Source organism: Colias philodice, chromosome 21, assembly GCF_061535455.1.
Source record: "Colias philodice isolate Cphi_HAF_F1 chromosome 21, ilColPhil1 Martin Lab GWU primary, whole genome shotgun sequence".
NCBI classification, from domain to species: domain Eukaryota; kingdom Metazoa; phylum Arthropoda; class Insecta; order Lepidoptera; family Pieridae; genus Colias; species Colias philodice.
The window spans coordinates 5,332,916-5,354,420 of record NC_143106.1 but is presented as its reverse complement, the minus strand read 5'-3'; the positions used below and the strand labels follow the sequence as shown (position 1 = coordinate 5,354,420).

At 31.8% G+C, this 21,505-nt stretch overlaps 4 protein-coding genes across 4 annotated transcripts in view; 2 read left to right on the top strand and 2 right to left on the bottom strand.

The window, feature by feature from the left end:
* Nucleotides 1-21,505, top strand: part of LOC149478886 (ankyrin repeat and FYVE domain-containing protein 1) — a 38,650-nt gene that overhangs the window by 2,274 nt on the left and 14,871 nt on the right. Inside the window, exon 5 of the mRNA XM_089708416.1 lies at nucleotides 540-676. Within this exon, the coding sequence (XP_089564542.1) occupies nucleotides 540-676 (137 nt within the window). The remainder of the gene's footprint in view (nucleotides 1-539; nucleotides 677-21,505) is intronic.
* Nucleotides 979-7,556, bottom strand: LOC149478889 (uncharacterized). Its single transcript, XM_089708414.1, has 3 exons — nucleotides 7,214-7,556; nucleotides 4,627-4,785; nucleotides 979-1,753 (listed from the first exon to the last, which is right to left on the bottom strand). The coding sequence occupies exons 1-3, from the start codon at nucleotides 7,257-7,259 to the stop codon at nucleotides 1,494-1,496; spliced, it is 465 nt and encodes a 154-aa protein (XP_089564540.1). The 5' UTR covers nucleotides 7,260-7,556; the 3' UTR covers nucleotides 979-1,493.
* Nucleotides 10,816-21,338, bottom strand: LOC149478887 (uncharacterized). Its single transcript, XM_089708413.1, has 5 exons — nucleotides 21,162-21,338; nucleotides 17,004-17,143; nucleotides 12,996-13,169; nucleotides 12,349-12,505; nucleotides 10,816-11,915 (listed from the first exon to the last, which is right to left on the bottom strand). The coding sequence occupies exons 2-5, from the start codon at nucleotides 17,047-17,049 to the stop codon at nucleotides 11,795-11,797; spliced, it is 498 nt and encodes a 165-aa protein (XP_089564539.1). The 5' UTR covers nucleotides 17,050-17,143; nucleotides 21,162-21,338; the 3' UTR covers nucleotides 10,816-11,794.
* LOC149478888 (uncharacterized) lies at nucleotides 13,778-17,009 on the top strand. The gene is made up of 2 exons (XM_089708417.1): nucleotides 13,778-15,043; nucleotides 15,116-17,009. The coding sequence occupies exons 1-2, from the start codon at nucleotides 13,884-13,886 to the stop codon at nucleotides 15,891-15,893; spliced, it is 1,938 nt and encodes a 645-aa protein (XP_089564543.1). The 5' UTR covers nucleotides 13,778-13,883; the 3' UTR covers nucleotides 15,894-17,009.

Genomic DNA, 21,505 nt, shown 5'->3' with positions numbered 1-21,505 from the left:
GACAATCTATTTGGACTATCAATTCTGTTTTAGTTAGATATGTCTATAATTAGGTGAGTATATTAATTGAGGTGCATTGCAAAATTATACTATATTAATTATTTTTGGTGGTGATAGCAATTTTATTTTTTTTTACTGACTGATATAATATTATATAAACTGATGATTTTTTCTATAGCATAATGTTGTCTATGGTTTTTGTTAATTAATGTTGGAACTTTTTCATGTAATTCACTATAATATTTTGATTTTTTTTTATGCACATAAAACGTATTTACAAGAAATTAAGAAATTTTACTACGATAAATCTATCAAATAGCTACATAACTTTTTAACCCTCAAAATACTTTTTTTTACTGATTGCATACAAAATCCTATTTATTATTTTTTTACTTATTTAGGTTCATTAAGATGTGAGTGCTCAATTTCAACCTACTACCAAATCAAAATTAGGGACTTCTTTTTCGTCTGTGTGTATTTTGTTTCCAGTTGTAAATATCTATTTTAATTGAATATTTATCCTGTGTATAACGATACAGGGGAGGACTTCGCGCACATGTCCTCAGCACTCCTCTATCGCATGCTAAAGAGCAAAACGCCGCAACCGCTGCACGGCGCGGTCCGCTTGCTGCGTGAGGATGTCGTATTCTTGTGCCTTGTCGAAAACCACGCTAATGTGAGTACACCTTTATTATATTTTTGGTGATGCAATGTGTACAGTACTTCCAAACTGATAATGCGCATAGAAATCTTCGTCATTGTTCGGCAACTGTCATATACCAGTGCTTCACATGTGTTCAAACGTGTGTGCATAATTTAACTAAGGAGGTGATTAGAATCAGAACAAACCGATAGTGCTGCGAAGGTAGCACAATTTCACTAGTTTGTTGAAATGTAACCAGCAACATTCATAAATATGCGTCACCAGATGTCACTGTGAATACAGATAACCAAAAGATTAATTAAAACACATTTTCAAATAAGTTATCTTATATTTAAATCTAAAGACTTGAGGAATGACGACATCATTAAATATTAAAAATTTTGCATACACATAGCAGTAAAATAAACGACAAAGTTTTGTATAAACGTACAAGCTACAGCTTATGTTTTATAAACACTATCCTTGGCAGTATAGAGCATTTAACATAACAATTATTTTATTAATAACCTAACTCGATTGTGATTATGACTAGGTAGTTGTTTATAAAGCTCGTGTGATGCTTAACATTTTCACGTGTCTTTGGATTCATTACTCTTAGAAAGCGCTTATATTTTTATGTTACAAAAGTATTTCGTCAAAGTGACTTGTTCATAGATAATAAAAAACTCAACTTTTGATGGCTTACGTATCTTTTAACATATAATAAAGCATTTACTAAAACTAAAAGAAAATACAGAATGAAATGACGAGACAACGCGAGCCATATTTGCCCAATGGCATAAAGAATCAATAATTTAAACAGTCCTAAAGTTAATTTTCCACCTCGTCACTACCGTAAAAAATATAATAGCGGGATTAACAGCATTGAAACGAAGCTAAATTGATTTTGATACGAGCTATTACAAAGATCCCCACGACAGTAACAGTCGAGAGTCTTTGTGGGTCTGTCAAACAAGTTAGGAACTTCTTGGCAACCATCATCGTAGGCATCGTAAATGGTGTCCACTGGTGTCCATTTGCCGTTGATTTTTTCTTGATTACCGCTCATTGTTTGCGCAGCACATCCTCGAGATATGGACACAAACGCCTCTGGAAATGAAAACGTTACATTGTATTTGTACGTTTACATTGTTGAAGAACTTTAAATCTTAATATGTACTATTATAAAGGCGAAAGTTTGTAAGGATTTATGGATGTATGGATGTATGGATGTTTGTTACTCTTTCACGTAAAAACTACTGAACCGATTACAATGAAATTAAGCACACATATAGAGGGTAACTTGGATTAACACATAGGATAGGTTTTATCCCGGAAATCCCACGGGAACGGGAACTATGCGGGTTTTCCTTTGAAAACGCGGGCGAAGCCGCGGGCGGAAATCTAGTGTATATATAAGTCTTTGTATAGCATTTTATGATGAATTTGGTGAAAAATCTTCATATACATAGTAGGTATTAAATGGTTCAAGAAATGAATAGTATATATAAAGTATACCACCAAGTAGTATTTAATTCATTTTTTTTTTGCTATAAATATAAAGTTAAACATATGAGGTAGATATTAAGTTCATAACGTCTAGAATCATAAAGAAAAAGTCGTAAACGTAAATAAACCGGAGGGAGGATTAACTTGATTACTTAGTCTCCATAAAGCAAAATAAATTTGATAGTCGTGGTGTGGTCGTGGGCAGAATACTTTAATTAGTCTGCTTAAATACAATTGAATTGTATTCAACATAATGCAACAATAATCGTCTGGTTATTTTATCCCTATGTAATATTATCATAAGGAAATTTGCATGCCCTCGAATTAAAGGATCATAATATGTTAGGTACACCGTACATGCATTAAAGTGCACCACATCTGTTTACAGTTGACAAATAGGTTCTCATAAATTTTATGGAAAACTGAAATACTGAATATTATGATAGAAATTTTACATATTATAATTAAGTACGATAAGCGCTATAAATAAAACAACACAAAAATGGTAAAATTTAATTTTTATGCATAAATGGTCTTTTGTCTGATGTATTTTTTTTTAATTCTATTGTTTGTTATTAATGCGCATAAATAAATTTTAATTTTTCTTAAATTATAACAAAACAGATAACCAGACAGTAATAGCCGATGAGTTTCCTCTAACTTCCCGCGGGATTACCGATGTGTGTAAGCCCAGTAATGAGTAACTACAATAAAGCTTTGTTACATTATACGGAAAACAATACATTGTAGCATTACTATTAATAGGTACTTTATGATAAATTAATGTAGTTAAATTCATTAATTAGGACATAGTGTCCGTGAAAGGAATGCTTCAGTATTGTTTTCGTTTTTATTATAGAGCATACCTTAACGAGATTTAAAGTAACGATTCCGACTGTATTTTAAAGTCCGCCCAAGATTCGTCTTAATACATAAATAATATTATCTATTTCTATATATTCTATAATATAAAAATGATTCGCAAAATGTGTTGGTAAGCGCTTCTCGAGAACGGATGATTTCGTTAAATATTTTTTTTTATAATATTCTTTGAAATACGAGGATGGATCTTATGGACAGAAAACGTAAACATGTACCAGGTCCACGGCCGAAGCCGGGGCGGACCGCTAATAAAATAGTAAACAACTCTATAAAATAAGCGAAATGTCAAATATCTGAGTGAGTATTCTGAAGACTTTTCACTAATAATAGTTGTGCTAAATATTTTGCAGGTAGGTAGAACAAAATATTGCACTGAAATCTATTATACTAAGAAAAATGTCAAATGACCAAATTTTTGAACAGGATTAAAACTGGTTTTACGGTTCTCCTCAAATAACGTTACAAACGAAGCTATCTAATTCTTATAACAACTGTCGATAATCTTTCGGTTCAAAAACCTATCAAAATATATGTATTTTGTATTTTCTTTTCTTTTTTATAAACGTGTTATTTAACAACATAGATAATTGAACCTACTTAGTTCACTAATTGTGCTGCTAAAAGTCATCTTCTATTAGCAGCGTTTACTATTGCTAATTGATTTTCTATTACAGTAAGTACATAACGCTAACTGTGCCAAATATAATATAAAACAAAATATTAAAACCATCCGGCTAAATCACAAACGATACTCTGACATGTGGTATGAAACTCGATATTAAATAGGTACTTGAAATCGTCAGATGTAAAGAGCTTCGGCAATGATTTCACGAATTACGCTAATTGACCGTCTTTGCATTCTGCGACATGTGTGTCGGCTTCTTAGTGTAATCAGTTGACCTAATTGTATGTAGGATAATGATGTACCTTAATGTAAAAGTTAGCGATGTACATACAAGGGTTCTGCATGAAACCTAAGGAATGCGAATCAAATCGAATAAAACTACCACTGTCTTTTTGTTTTACGAAGCTTATTTTAAAAATGTGGTTACCCAGCTCCGAAACAGTGTAAAATTTGAAGTTCTATATAATTGGGTGTAGCAGCAATATATTTTTCATATTGCTTTTCGTTCTTCGTAAATGGTTCAACACAAAATTATAAGTATGAGGACAAAATACAAGTTTCCTCGTTTAGTTATAAAATTCTGTAGCAATTATATTTGATTTGGAATAATTTTAATTGAAAAAGGAAACATAAGTTCACACAAGGAAAATCGTATGAATATTAATTGAGATTAAAAACATTTAGTTAATCATGACTGTAACAGACTGACATAACGCCTTTTAAGTGCTAGGTGTATCGCGTATTTAGCAACATTTGACACACTTTGCCTCCGACACATAAGGTCGCTCCAACTATGGCTAAAATATATTTCTTTGCGGTAATGCATATAGGTTTGTTCTTAGCACTGCCATAGATACTCGACATAGTATATTCAGTCAGTAGGCTTAGATATAATGTAGATTGTAGCAGGATGATAATGATAGTCATTATCGTCCGATAGTTATTTTATGAGTTACTTAGTACTTACTTCCATTTCCTAAATCTAATGAGGTTTCTCTCTTAAAACACATAGTGGAATGTTTGCAATCACCCAGGTATCTGTCACTGCCGTTGAAGGTTTGACATAATGGTATACCTTCGTATGTTTGTTCGGGCACACATATGTAGCAACGAATCGACGATGACACTGAAAATATGATAAAAATATGAATATTAAATCGATTGCGTAGGATCGTCGCGAGATATGATGAAAAATGATTTATCATAAGTCTATTCATATTCCAATTTCCAATAAGATTGTTGTGTCATTAGAATTGGGTTGAAATTTACATTTGATGATATTTTTCACACATTTATTCAAAAATTATAATTTCTTCACAAATCTAAATAATTAAATAAAAAAGGAAGCGTATAAGTATATGCATTTGAATAAATATTTAATTATGTGGGTTTGTAAATGACAGAGCCCTGAAATACTAGGTCAAACTCCATTGAAAGAAGATCGTATTCCCTGTGTAGGCGATATCATTTTCTTAATTCGATGGCCGTGCTCGATTTGAATTTAACTATGTATAAAGTTGTATTGCCAGTTAATGTTTTTTTTCTCAAATTATAGTATTATTTTTCTGATGTCACAAATGAAAACACCTGAAACAACTCTACGAAAAAGATCGAGTTATTTTTATTTGGCGTCGTCACACATTCAAACGATATTTTTTTTTTTTTTTTTTTGTGTGGTGTCTCTCAATGTTAGCCAGAAGGGCTTCTACATTTTAACGCGGACGCGGGGGTGAACTGAAGGTTCACCCTGGTAGCGACATGCACAAGGGCGTCCCCCCTTGACGGGGACCACGAACCTCGGCTTGAGCTGTCGCTTGAGTGGAGGAGGCCAGAAGGGCCCTAATCGGACGGGAAACGATATTTTATTATGCAGCTATTGAACTTGTAATTTAACATTGTTATTATAACTGTGTTCAATATTGTTAATGAGCCACTGATATGCCTTATCAAGTGCACTGTAATACAATTTTCAGTTTGCTGTACGCAAAATATATTGTTATATTTCGCATTTATAAATTACAATACAACAATCAAAATTTGTTACGGTTTGTAGGTCGAAACTCTCGAACTTTTATAACCACGTTTTAGTTAACTATTCCCAAGTTATAATATTATAGTAATAATTTACTAACATAAGCACCATATATTAGCATTCCTAGACCAGACTCAAAACAGATGCTAATGTGTTATTTTTATATTCTAACATAGATTAATCTATGCCACGCTTGTATAACACTCGGTTCGATAACCGTATAATGTATTCTTTTTAATATTATAATTCTCAGACCATGTCTACCATATTCCAGTAAACTATGATGATAAATATTGATGAAAGCACTTTACAATAATTAACGTATGCTAATCAAAACAGTTCGTATGGTTGGTGCTGCAAGAACAAAAGTGTTTAAAATTCACAATGAAAAATAATTTTATTTAAAATAATTTGATTTGTGAACATTTCACTGTAATGTCGGGCGGACCATTTAGAAAATTGGAATGTGAAACAAAAAGGAAAAGTTGCTAAATAGGTACGAGACTTATCTTATCAGGTACCTATCAGCCAAAATTTTGTTCTACCGAAAGTTCTAATCTACATATTACCGAATTTTATTAATCAATTTATTTACTAACGTAAAATAACTTCATTTCATGAGATTCTTGTTCTATTTAATAGATACCTACTTATTAAACGTTTTGCGTACGTACTTAATACAAAAAAAACATCGTTTTGACTTTTTCAGACATTAACGTTATCATTTCGGTTCCCCATTTATTTCTGTCTCCAATTTAATCAAGTCGTTTAATTAATTGCTTTGTACTGTCTGGTGTTTATTTAACTTTCAACTATTCGTGTATAACATTCTTTAGTCAATTTCAAAAGTTTTAATTATTGTCTTTACAAATATTTTGTGACACCTTCAAAAGAAAATAAAACTTGATTGAAACGTAGAATATTAAAAAAAATAAGAATAAAATATTACAACAGCTGTGTTGCCATAATTTATAGATATTTTGTCCTAAAATATTTTACTGAAACATCCATCATATTTTAATATCCAGATAGAAATAATATAAGACTTGTTTTAAAGTACATACTTAATTAGAGAATAAATAAATTTAGTTTCACCGTTTAAACAGTTTTGGAATAAATTTACTTTTACTGCCTTAAAAATATTAATTTTCCGTCATTCGCGCGCGTACTTTTGTAAAGCCGAAAGAAAACAGCAATTATGTTTGAAGTCAAACAAATAATACATAAGTATCATAAAATATATTGAAATCGAATTTATACAACGAATGTGTATATTTACAATTTTATTAACATCACAGCAAGGTCAGTAATAAATAACAGGATATCAGTTTAAGTTTTGATAGTACGTTTTAATTCCGTCTTTGTAGTGTTGTTCTTCCTACTTCAAAATTTGACTTGAATACTAATTAGATTTCAATTTTATTAATGTCCGTTAGACAATAAAAATGTGTTACGCTATATGTCACTGTCCTACTTAAATAAAAAAAAAATAGAATCATAAAAATTCACAAATAATACTTACTTTTCCAAAACAATGTTAACACGAGATAACGTAAGAGCAACTCCATAGTGAAACACGGTTCGCCACTCAAATGCTCTTAGAATCCATAAATCAAATAAACAAACTTGCATTAAAGCCGCATACGAGTTTTAAGTGTCGAAATTGCGTTAAGTGTGTAACGCCGACTTACGCGGTCGCGCGCCCGGCGCATATTGCTACATGTGCTTCGGCTGGCTTCGACCCACTGAAATCGCTCAAGTCATGATTCACAGGAAGTAAAGCCAGCAGTGGAACGGGTCTTCTCTAAATATCAAAGGAATAAGGCTCTCGGATCCGCGCGCTGGTGGTGATTCACGCGATCGATGCTGGCGCCGGCGCATTACTGAATCGCGGTTTGCCGCTCCGCTAAAGAATTTTATTTTTGTTACACTACGCGGACGATTTGCCCATTGTTTTGTTTTTTATCAATGCCTACGTCATGCGATAGATAATGGCCGTTGTCATATTATCTCGTCCATAGTTTTATAGATGTACAATAAATTTAATTATTGACAACTTCAGCCCTGCTCTACATTTGCGTTTTATGACTGCCTTCGAGTTTTCTTGTCGGCTTGTTAACAGCAAATAGCAATGGTTAATTAGAATACGATAGTACATAGTACTAATTAATGATGGTTTGGTGTAATTATTACTAAATATTGTTTATGATATCTATGCAGTTTCTTTCATTTTTGATTCAAAAGATAACTCTTTCTCCAATTGCATCAAAAACAACGTACCTAGAAGTATTTCAAAATTGTTGGCAAGTGCCAAGCGTACCTACTGAAGAGTTTATTTGTGTTTATTTTTAAACTTTTTTAATATTTATAGGTGTGGTTTGCCAATTAGAAGTGAAATGAATATATGAAAAAATATCACCTTGGCTTATGTCTCTTTAGCATGAATCGATACATTGTTGGCTACAAAAACTAATATGTACATTAGCTTACGAAGATTTGTAGACGCTCTAGGTACAGCTGAATCTAGCTGTTGTGATTTATCATTTAGTTATATTATTTGTCATGGATATCTTTTTGTTAAAATGGAAGCCATAATGTAAATTTTAAATATTCACATCTGTGTTAGCAATAAAATAAAATTTACGTTATATACAATAATTATTTTCTAAATGAATACACTTATCACTACCATAAATTAAAAATGTAAAACCTTAAACTTTAACCACTAAAGAGTAGTGTTTTATTGCAAATACGTGTGGTTGTGAAATATTTCACATGATATCAGTATCCACATCCTTTATAAAATGTGGCCACGTGATCGGGCAATCTGGCGAAATTTTTTATGTCACACGAGCGCTTTATCTGCATTATGATAGTCTCGCTTTTTAAGATATTTTTATCTGTGCAGTGTAATTCGTCTGTAGTGAACATTGCAGTTTATCTTTCTCAATTAGATGTGTATTTGATGATATCTTGGAAACGACTTAATGACAACATAAAATTAGCACTTACAATTTGAGATTATATGGTCCCTGAATTTTCATATCCAGTTGGATTTTCATATCCAGTTGGATATTGTATATATCCAACCGAATTTGCTCTCATAAAACTCGACAACTCTGTAAAATAAATTCGTGTTTGTGTTTAGGCTAGGAGTTAGAACAAAGAATTCTTTGAGGACTCATTTACTGTAAAGCGTCGTAAAAAACGTAGGATTTGTCTTTTGTTGTGTTAGAAACCGAGGATATGTCTCAAGGATTTTTATGTATGCAGTATTTATATCAGACATGTGTCGAACAGAATAAAGTGACAAACCATTCGCCAAACAATGACCCTTCCACGAGGTCACAAACCTCTTGGCGACGAAATTCGTAAGGAAAACTGAACAAATACAGCCTTTAGTTTGGATTGCTTGTTACGAATATTAATATCAGTGCACTGTTTATTTGTAGCACGGAATATTCATATATTATGTATTAAGTCATTATGTTTGCCTTCTTATCATCAAGCTGTTTAATTACATTTTTCTAATTGTCAGAGTTTACTACGTAATAAAGATTTGTCATAAAATCTACCCTACTAGAGTAAAATATCGTGTCCCTCCTTTGTTCGTAATAAAGCAAAAGGGCGCCAACCTTATGGTAATCGTCATATATGATATATGTATAGATATTAGATACATCCTGTAGGAAACATCCAATGAATCAGACAAAGTATTGTATTACTTGCTTACACATGGACTTTATTTTTTATTTATTACTATTTAGGTATATTCAGATTTCCATAATAAAAATGCGTATAATTCTAGGTATACAGCAAAATTATTTAGGTGGAGTGATATAAATTAATACCTAAATTGCCTCTGTTATAGTTTTAATGAAAGTGTGCGTCTAGGTCGTGTCGTGTCTCCAGACAATTTATAAATTAGGACATTTAGAATTTAATTAATAAATTGGCACGCAAATATTAGGTTAAATGTTTAGCATTAATATAGTCGGCCGAATATGAAACGAATTTTTTTTACATTGGGTATGTTATTATTTATTAAATTCTAACAGGAGTTTTTTATAAAAAATCCGTTATAGTGCTTATAAATGGCAATTGTAGCACACTTAGTATATTTACTACGCCTTAGAACTATTTAAACATGCTTATTATTATCTTTCTAGGTATCAAAAATACTAGTTTTTTTTGGCTTGCCGTTAATGCCATACTTTTTTTCATCCCCTTTACATTTTGCAGTCGCCATAAATTCTATTCCATCTATACATGCGAATCAATTTGGTGTTTCAGACGTGATAAAACATCTAAGAGACATAATTTATTTTACATAATATTTTTAATATTAGTATAGATTAGAAGATTTACCAAAAAGAAGATATGAGGGAGGGTCACAGTTCAAAATAAACTCAATTAATGATGTTTATATACCTCTGACTAATTGTTCTCCTCGAAAAATATTTACAAATTCATTAGGAGATAAAATTTAAAGCCGTATGATAATTTGTTAAAGATAAGAAATGTAATACGCTGTACGCATCGCTAAATTTTGAATGCCTGAGAAAAAATAAGTGAGAGTTTTAGTTATTACTTTATATAATCCTAACTTCTAATTAAGTAACAGAACTTATAAGTCTAGAACTACTGAAATTAGCATAATAATTAATGAATGTTATAAATAGACCAGAATCTTAGTGGAGTTTCGTTTGCAAAAATAGCGGACCTAAATCTGACTTCTGATATATATTGTATAGATCCCAGACATCCTATAGACAGATGTTGCCAACCAGTTTTGTGGTCCCCCTCTTCCCACCACTGTAATTAAATATGGCATACAAAGAAAAAATAAAAATTTCCAAAACATGCCGTGATCTATACAATATATATCAGAAGTCAGATTTAGGTCCGCTATTTTTGCAAACGAACATCTCCTTGGAGCCTGCTCTAAAAGATGAATGTTATAAAGTTTCACCACGGTGGAATGTAGGTTATGTCACTCCTGAATATCATAAGACAAAAAAATTCATAAAAAATTAAAATATTATTTAACTTAATTATTATGACAAAATGCTCCTCTGTGCGAGATTTCCGAGCATTATATAGATTGTAATAAAAAGCACAACAAATTTTTCACTTTTTTATTGAAAACAACTCGAAAACACGATAACAATATTCACAAAATCATTTTGATTCTGAATTCAAGATAACCTCACATCAAGTATGAAGCCTTCTTCTTAATTAGTAAGCATTTAAAGTACCGTTATCCAATGAAGGTCTTTGCCAATGCTGATATTTATCACACATTAAATAACTATTTGCTTATGAATTATTCAAAGATATTTCGGCAAATAAAAGCTTTGAAAATAATATTTTATGAATGCTACGTAAAAATTTAAAAAATGCAGTGATGAAGAAATATCAATCTGTTTTTAAGATTTGACACACTACTTATTTATATCTAAGTATTGAACTTGAAATATCTGAACTTTAGCATTCTATGCATTTTGTTCTTAAAATGTTTATAAGGAAATGAAGTTTTGTACACGTAATTAAAATATATTTGCTACTAAGGTATTTACAGTTAGAGCCCTTATAACTAACGGTTTGAATATCACAAATATGATTTATCACATAACATTGGTTAAGCACGAACATTTTGAATACATAATATTACAATTTACAATGATTTTTAATCGACAATAACATGAAATAATTAGGTGCATAATGCATACTCATTTTATTTTTTATTTTTCGACCACATTTCTCTTATGCTTGTTATATAGTACAAGATATTACAATCGTTTGTAGAATGATTATAATATTCATATTTTATCATGGAATTATTTGAAAAATTTCACATTTTGTGAAATTATATTGTTTTAAATGTAGATATTTTAGGTATGGAAATATAGCCGCATCAATTTGTTTATGTATTGATTGTTGTCTTAAATTTTTCACATGTCGGCTTAATCATCAATCACATTTACCTAACATGTCAGTCTATTCTTGGAATGATGTTTCTTGAGATTGCTCACTCCATTCCCACAATTGGCACTTATCACTCACAAGAGTATTAGTAACATTATTCTACATTAATTGTTGACTACCTAAGACTGTTGATATATTTCATTAGATTAAAAACGACGATGACACCCATTATGTCGGTGTAGCCCTCGTGGTTCGTGTTCGATGAATTGCATAGGTTGCTTCGACAGTAGCAGTACCTGTAAAAAGGAAAATTTGGTAACTAGTAAATATACACTAACTATAGTACACTTCAATTTCTAAATTCAAAGTGGTAATAATTAATTTTTCGTATCGAAACAATTTTTGATATCGTAGACTTATTTTGATCGTATAGTTATCTATTAAGTTATCACTAATTAACACTTAATAGGTAACTATACTGGTATAATTAAATACTGATGGATATCCATTTCATCTGTATGATGCATTTCATCATTATCATGCTGAAATTTCTCGTCTCAAGTATGTATCTTGCTCTTGCTCTATACTCTTGTAAAGATCACTCAAAACCACTCGATCTTTCTTTTGTACGTATCGCCTTTAATTTTTGTGTCAAGGTGAACGGTGACTAGACGTATCTTTTATTATGCTTATTAAAGAATACATGCTAATATCATTAAACATACTTACTTAGTAACCACTGCTCTTTCGCCTTTGTAGTCCGGACTCGAACAACCTTCCTCGTAGGCCTCAACGACCTCTGTTTTTGGTGACCATTTGCCATTCTTGTAATCCTGGTACTCGTGTTTTTGCTGAGCGCAGTCACGAAGAACACCGTTTATCCTCACTGAAATAGATAATAAGTTCCAATTAATGAACAGCTCTAATGTTTTTGTAAATAGTAATTTGTTTACGTATACTTTGTTTTGAAACTTAGCAAGTTCCATCAGAGACGAGTCTGTCAAACATTTGTACACCGCGTATGTTTAACGTCTGTAAACAGTACCCCGGCTTGTTTGTTTGGCTTCAGTTTGGAGTGTTAATTGCTGGGTTCGCGCCGGTAAATAACATGAAACCTTTGCCCATTGATACGGAATGTTTAATCCTACTGTTAATTCATTGGGGCCCCTTTTGCGATAAAATGCAAATATTTTCTTTAAATTTCAACTGTAGTAAATTGGATGTTCTATTATAATGTGTTTATCAAAGTAATCATACATTTTGTATTCAGATTTAGATGACTTGCAGTTTCATAGTAATCAGTAGTGTAGTTAATTATATTAAAAGTTTTTTAATAAATAATAAGTAGGTAGTAAATCTTACATGTTGATACTGACCTCCATTCTGTATGTCAAGGTAGAAATCCTGCTTCATACACATAGTTGAGAATGGACAGTCCACAATGAACTTATCAGAATAATCGAAGTGGACACACAATCGTTTCGTTGTGTTGTAATATTCTCCAGGTGGTGGATTAATTAAACACTGGTAGCACTGCAACGAAGATACTCCTGAAAATATAGTCAATATAATTAAAATAAATGTTTTCTGCAGTATGATACACCGAAGCATTTAATTTGGGGCATTTTACATAATGACATAAACAAGTTTCATTTCATTGAAATGTTTAAACCTAAAAGGGATCTGAATACATAAAAAATTACAAAGCATTTCTTAGAAGATTATTTTACTCGTACTATAATAACATTGAGATAGTTATCTTGCTAAAAAGGTATAATCAAGTACAAAACGTTCTTGGTAATTATATACACAGGAATCAGGATACAATTAAATTCATAACTAATAATTTATCCGCTTACTTAACACATTACACATAGCTATCAAATGGTTATGTGTTAGAAAAATTATCTTTAAATGAATGGAAGTATGACGTATTCAATGTATTCCGTGATACCATAATATTTCTGATGAATCAGAGCGCGTTGCTCCTTGTACGCCTACACATAGCATCGTACACTATAAAACTAATTGTTCTCCGAATTGGATCGTCTTAATCACTTGCCAGAGTTAATGGTTGTAGAATAATAATTATTTATGTATTATATGCAAAACTTATTTGAAAAGGTTCAATATGTATTATAGAGACACATTGCTTATTAAAATAATATGTCAAGTATAACTGTATTTAAATAGACAATGATTTATGTAAATGTTCGTTAAATATCAAGCTGGCCATGTACGACGACAATTGATGAAAGTTTAACATGTATGTTATAGGTTTCTTCAAGATATTATTTCTTTTGATAACTGGTTCTTACCATATTGATGTTGACTATTACGACGACGATAATAATAGTGATCAAAATGAAAATATAAGTTATATTGATTCAATAGAACGAAGACGCGGTTATGATGATTATAATAATCTAACATTTAACCTTGAATCAACAGAATACAATAACTTCTATCCACATAATAATATCAGTGATCGTACTTTATTATACAATACAGAAAATAATAAAACAATTGATAATTTTCCAACTTTAAATATTACTAAATATTCCGGTCAAAACATTAATATCGATAATCTGAACAGCCAAGATAAGTCCGAATCGACATCGACTTTCGTGCCAAAATCAGATATATTTAAGGATTACTTATATGCATATGAAGATGATAAAGAAAAAATATTACGCCAAGTTAATATTTCGCAAAATAAAGATAATGAAGAAATAGCCAACGACACAACTCAACTAAAGTTGAAGGATCATTCCGTTCAGTTTTATAATTTAGAACCAGCTGTTGAGAATGATATTTTAAAGGATATTATTAATGATACACAAAATGCTAATGTATGGTACGTTCCAGAAAAATATCCATGCTGGGAACTTCCACTATTATATGGCGAGTTAGGACGAAGAAAAATTACGTCAAAAATTTTCGGTATATATGGTGGCCATTTAAACAATGTGATAGATCCAGGGTATAATATTAAAGGCGATAGGTCGTTTCACCCACCGTTTACGCAAGTTATGAACCGATGGTGCGGTGTACAACCATGTTACGGCGATCATACTCTTTGCTTGTTCCCAGATGCAACTTTGTCAAAACTATGTGAGAAAGGGTATACGGTTCAAGTGCCGACTATTTTGGATCATATTGCTTTAGTAAATACAATTAATTCTATGCGTAATCAAGTTGCAAGTGGCGATTCTGATAGATATTCTCATTTACCTCCTGCAGCAAATATGCATCAAATAACTTATGATTATGATTTACAAAAGATTTCTGAAGCGTGGTTACGTCAGTGTCTTCCTGGGCCTGCACCATGCTCTGCTCTTGACGGGAAGTTTGTAACTCATCTTGAATGCACTAAATATTCTGATTTTTGTTGCGTTAGGGCAAGCGATTCAGCTTTTAAATGGTAATTAATTAAATTAAATAATAAATTAATAAGTTAAATCAACAGTGGATTTAACTTTAACTTTAATTTCAGCGCACCGAAATTGGAATGCTTTATCTCACCAGTAATAGGTTGTATTCATGAATGGTTTTGGAGCGGTGGGCAAGAAATAAAATTAGCAGACGTACACTGTGGACGAACATCGATTAAAAATTTTAATTCCGTACAATTGCTTTGGGCAAAAACTATAAAAGTTGGATGTGCCTTCGGGCAAAGAAATAACGGTGATGTACGGGTTGTATGCAACTTCGCTCCTGGTGCTCCATTTATTTTAGATACAAAGTTATACTGTGGAATCATAGGGCATAACAATATGTTAATAGCAAAAAACAATTCTGTCGAAGCAGATTTTCTCTCTTCGATAGGAATTTTTTGGGATGATGTAAGAGAAAGTGAAAGAAAGTTTCCTGAATTTAAACATACAAATAGCGTTCTAAGTTACTTTAATGTTCAGGAAAATGTAAAAACTATATGGGGTGTACAAAGTTTACACAGAATCTATAAAGATGGATGGATTAGAGATCATCTAGAAAAGCGGCAGAACGGTACAAAAGGGATGATTGCTCGCTTAGTAACGAAGTACACTTTTGTTGATGAAAGTGGAGCTCGTTGCGATACCAACGAATCCATGTATATTGCAGGAGAATCAGGCTCTTTGTGTGTGGAGCGAGGAAGAAGATACAAAAATTTATGCTTTGACTTCAGAGATCCAACACCTGGGTATAGATTAGTTGCAGTCGCTGCTCCCATTGCATTGTTTACCCTAATATTATATGACTTATTTAGCGGTGTTGTTAGACAATCTGAATAATTAATATTTTGTTGTGATTCATACATATTACTAATGGTTTTTGGAATATCGGCAGAAAATACATATTATATGGAATTTTGTCCATATGGTTATTTACTCTGCCGTATCCACTTATAGCGTGACTCATTGTATAGTTCAGCGCACCGCATCATTGAATTATTATTATTGGGCTTTAGTTACTGTTTATAATTTAAAAATAAAACTTGTGGTGTTGTCACTTATGATTCATACCACGTACGTTTGAGTGACCTAAAAATAAAAATGCTTTGGCTACTTTGATAAATCACTAAGTGTTTGATTTCAATCGTAATAAGGTTTCCTTTTTAATGAAAGTAATCGAATTATAAGTTTAGAAGTTCATCCAAAATATCCTCAATAAAAGGCTTTCCTAACTGATACACTACGAAGACTTTACATTAACGTGCACTTGCTTACATTTATGCAATTATTTGAGCACTAGCTGCGCTCCACGGTTTCACCCTAGTGGGTCCGCTCCTGTTGGTCTTAGCGTGATGATATATAGCCTTCCTCGATGAATGGGCTATCTAACACCGAAATAATTTTTCTAATCGGACCAGTAGTTCCTGAGATTAGCGCGTTCAAACAAACAAACAAACAAACTCTTCAGCTTTATAATATTAGTATAGATTACAGCGTATCACGCACTAATTATGGTTTTATTTTCAATTGTGAATCATAATTTAGTTTATTGGTTGTAGTCACAAATAACCTTCAGTACTGTTGGTTGTGGTCGGTGATTGGGAAATTATCTGAATGAGGATGCTCGCATAATGAGGCTATATTCGTTTGATAATAATTAATTAATAAACAAATTGTGTTATTTTAAAAAAACCTTCACGATATATTGAAGGTTCTATAAGAAACATTACACAGTAACACGAGATTTGAATGGATCGTGAGTCATGTAATAAAATGGATTTTAAACCTTTTTAAAAAGGTTCAATTTAATATTCCGAGTGCGAATTTCATCCCATCATTTAACGTTTACAGAATAAATAATATATTTTTTTAAAGTGATCTGAATTTTTTATCTGCATCATTATTTGAAATACTACGTAAGCAAGGTAAAAATTTGAACGAGAAACATACCTGTTGTAATCAACGACAAAGTCACCACGGCCAGATATTGCTCCATACTCGGTTCTGGCTCTCACAGCGCGTTTAGTCCAGTTTAAATTTGTGCAATTGAACTACGCTAATATTAGTTCAAAAGGTACACTCGTTCGGCTCTGAAATATTAAATTTTGCCCTATAATTTTACTTTGACTTTATTAAATTCTACAACAATTTTGTTGTGTATAAATATAGTTTACGTGAACGATTCACAATTTCTTAATTAACAATCGTCAAATTATATGGTAACAATTTGTAACGTTCAAGTGATAATAACCAATTCAAAAAATGTAGAGCACTTTATAATCAATCATTGGAATTGTACGTTATCTATACCTACTCAGGGATTTCCATATTGCATTGTAGAAATTAACAACAACATAATTTAATTCAATGTGTATGTGCAATGTGCACCTTAAAATTTTGTATGCCTGATCAGATTTTATTGTTTCCAAGGAGTTCCAAGGACAAAGAACACTGACGTGATAGTTGATAAGAATCGAGCTTTTGCAGATTTAGATTGGCTAATAGCTTGCAACTTCAAAATAATCTTTTCAAGTTATAAAAAGATACGTAATGGTCAATTTTTTTATCATGTTTTTTTTTTCTTGGCAGCAAACTTGCCTGGTGTGATCCTGGATCTGTGTTATTTCAATACTTCAACCACAATTTATTTTTTAATTCTACAACTCACTACATACCTAACTATTACTATTTCTCGTTTATGTGTGTGGTATGCAAACTAAGTAAGAGTTGGTAAAAGCTGTGTAATAATATGCTTTATGTGGTTTTTCGTAAAGCGTTGCCGTTAAATTATGGTCTATCGTAGTATAGGATACTCGTATTATACCATGGTTTCGTAATGCATAACCGGTACGATTATAAAATACTATAGTATTTGGCTCGTTCAATTTTATTGTCAAGGCCATGACCGAATTTTTTAGCCTTTCTATTTTTTATTAATTTTGTAATTTATGTAAACTGGTTGTATCTAATACAAATATAGACGTCAAGGCTAGTGACCCTGTAGTAAAGAAGACTTTGAGCTAATGAGAATAGAGGAATTTTTTATTTATGTATTTTTTTTTCAATTTTACCGTTTAGTAAACTCATGTTTACAGAAAGCAGAAATAGACAAAGCTATATTTTCTACAAAAAAGATAATGGACATTGCCTTTCATAGGTACAGTCTCTTCTAAGGAAATGTTTGGTAAAATATAACTAAGAAATAAAACAATCGATAGGTATTGTTTAGGTGAATTTGCAAAATAAAATAATTGTTTTCAGAATAAATTTAAAAACGTAATCGGAATTACAATTATTGTAAGGTTCACATATTTAACCTTCTGTCTAAGCTGTAGGTAGGTTTAAATCGCAGTTTCAAGGTGTAACGTTGATAACGTACTTACATATTTTAATACGATTCAATGAAGAATTTACGACATAAAAAGTTAACGTATAATGACCTCATATTATATGTTTGCATTAACTTTAAGTAGTATGTATTTATTTCAGTGAGTGTAGATTTATCTATCAATTCTTAATATGCACGGTGATTTATTATGTCAACAATAAAACATGACCTTGTATGTACATTTACTGCTCATTTATTATTTTAAATTTGAGGATTGTTGCGAAAAAATTCATGACATTCAAAGGGTCTTTATTAATATTTATATGTTACTGAAAAGCGAATCTGCGAATAAGGTGCTTTCAACGCGAACTGCGAAACGTTTTAAATCCGGTTATAAGACTTTATGTGCACTTACTCACTATATTTAGAGCAAAGCCGCTGTCTCTGAATTTTTAGGGTCCTCATTGTTTTATCGCTTCTAATTCCAAATTGCTTTTGGTTTTAATATTTCTGCCTCTCTGTTCGTATTGAGATAACCTTGATACACACTTCGTATGCAGACACTAAACTGCGTGAACTTGACACTATTTTGAAGAATCTATTTTGCCATATTTGTATGTATTAGGATAATAGATTTTTATTATACTTCCGATTTTGTACTTCCACAACCCATAACATGAGATCTTGATAGGACGGTAGATACTTATTTCTGATTGAAAGAACAAGTAGGTAAACAATGTGTAAGTAGATACTTATAAAAAGTATTTTTAGGAACAATGTTTTCTTCTTACGTAATAGAATAGAAAAAAAAATAAACAATAATTATTGACTGACAGCGCATTTATAAGTTCCATTGCAGACGTGACAGTGCGAACTGTAAATAAAAGATTGAATGCGCTGACCTAAAAGTTACACATGTCGTTTGTCAGTTTCACTAAAGTACCTATACAATATGAGTAGATAGTTTATGGCCAGAAAGTTGCACGGCGAGGATGTGGTAACCGCACTCAAGGATATGGGATACCGCACAATATCGGTTGGAGCTTTTATTTTTCAGGTTAAATGGCATACACGACCCTTTATCAAGTCACTTAGATTTTGCTCTTTCCGTGTATCGTTTGAAATGGGAGATACATCATCAAAATCATCAATATTTATATTGGTTTCCTTTAAGGGCTTTCCCCTCATTTGCAAGAATTAATTTTTATTACTGCATCTATTTATCTTATAATTTCAACCTAAATTTATCGTTATTCATACTTTTTTTTTACGTGAGGAAATTCTCATGAATACCGACTGCTTCGGGGGCAGCAGCACGGTTATGTCAGACTCCTACTGAGTAAAACCTCACGGTGGCCTACTTCCGCGCAAGTAAAGAGGGGATCCCGGGATCTCCGGTGGGAACGATCGTTATTCATACTAAATCAATAACTAGTCGTGTACCGACAATCCTCAGACACATTGTTTTTATAATAAATTTTTTTTCTAGAAAATAGTAGAGGCCTCGTCTATGTTTTGTTCACTTACTCTTGAATGATGAGTCTTAATCTGACTCACTGTGGAGTTGTAACAGCTTGGGATAATGTAATAAGAGATAGTAATAGTATATTAATGATCTTTGTCCTAAGAAAATTTGTTTATGTATGTATAATTTGGCACCGAAGAAATTAAGCGATGTGTAAACACGCGTATGCGTCATCTTTAAATTCATACGTTGCTGCTGATCGTTGTTGACATTAATATTCATCAATGATGTTTTCAATACCTTAATTTCATACCAATCAATGATAATTATTATTATTTTCAATTTAAATGTCAATTCCAATTGTATAATTTTTACTTCGACGTAATTCAAACAATGTTGTTTAATCGTTGAATTCAAACCCAATGCAATAGCAATAATTCGAATATTTTGATTATTGGGTTATAGCTGACACAGTTGAGTAGGCCAGCAGCTTCTAAAAACCGGGTCACTCGGTCCATTAGACGGAGTAAGTCCCCGAGTTACATCACATTTGATTGTAATTAACATTGCCGCGACAGTTCTTGCTACACTTGATGACCGTATCATAAGGGATTGTAGATAAGAGCTTCTCAATAAAACGTTCGAACGGCGAGTCATCAATGAACACAGCGATCGCGTAATTCTCTTTGATGAAGATTAAGTAGATAGTAAATTTGTATGAAAGAACTCGTCTATTTACAAGCTTGAACTATTTCATTATTTGGGTTTTTTGTTATTGAATGCTCTAGCTCGGTTGTGCTTAGATTGCAATCGATAAAAAATTAAAATGGATTTAAATTTTAATAATTCCAAAACAATGTACATTTGTATTATAATATTGTTTTTATAAATGCTTTTATGTCTGGTACTTTTAATAAGTACTAGATAAATCAGAATTTTATTTTATAGCTGCGAGCAAACTACGATATCAAATTTTATTATTGCACCTAATGTGGATGTTAATACATGCTAAAGCAAAACATTTTAGATAATTGTATTTCTTCTAACCTGTTTTTTGTCGCAGCCTTAATTTTATTATTTGCTCTTAAATTATTTACAAAAGTTTACCTATAGGTACCTACTTACTAAATTTACGATTTACAAAATAATTAAGATGTTTTTCGAATTTGGTTTAAGAAGGAAATATTTTCTTTACCTGATTTCATAAAAAAAAACAAACAAGAAACAAGAGCATATTCTAAATTACCCAAATTTTTATATTTATGAACAAAAACCCTAATAAACTTTCAAGGAATATTCTTCATATAATATTTACCTTACTATTAACGAACAATCACAATACTCTTATCACACTGGCTTATTATCACAAACGCACAAGATCACATTAACGACTACAATTTCTATCGTGTTACGAATGCAGCGAGCCGTCTTGGTATACGCGTGACTCAATGTGTAGTTTAGAGTTTACTGGGCGCACGCTCTCCGCCCAACCGCCTTACCTCAAGGACTTGTGTCATACTACGTAACATATTGTGTACTTGACCGTTCGATGGCTAGATCGCGAACAATTTAAACCTTGCTCGAATTAACAGCTCTAATAGATATAAATAGTTCTCACCTGTCTGATTGGGGTTTTTTAGCTGTTTTTGTAGTTTGGCG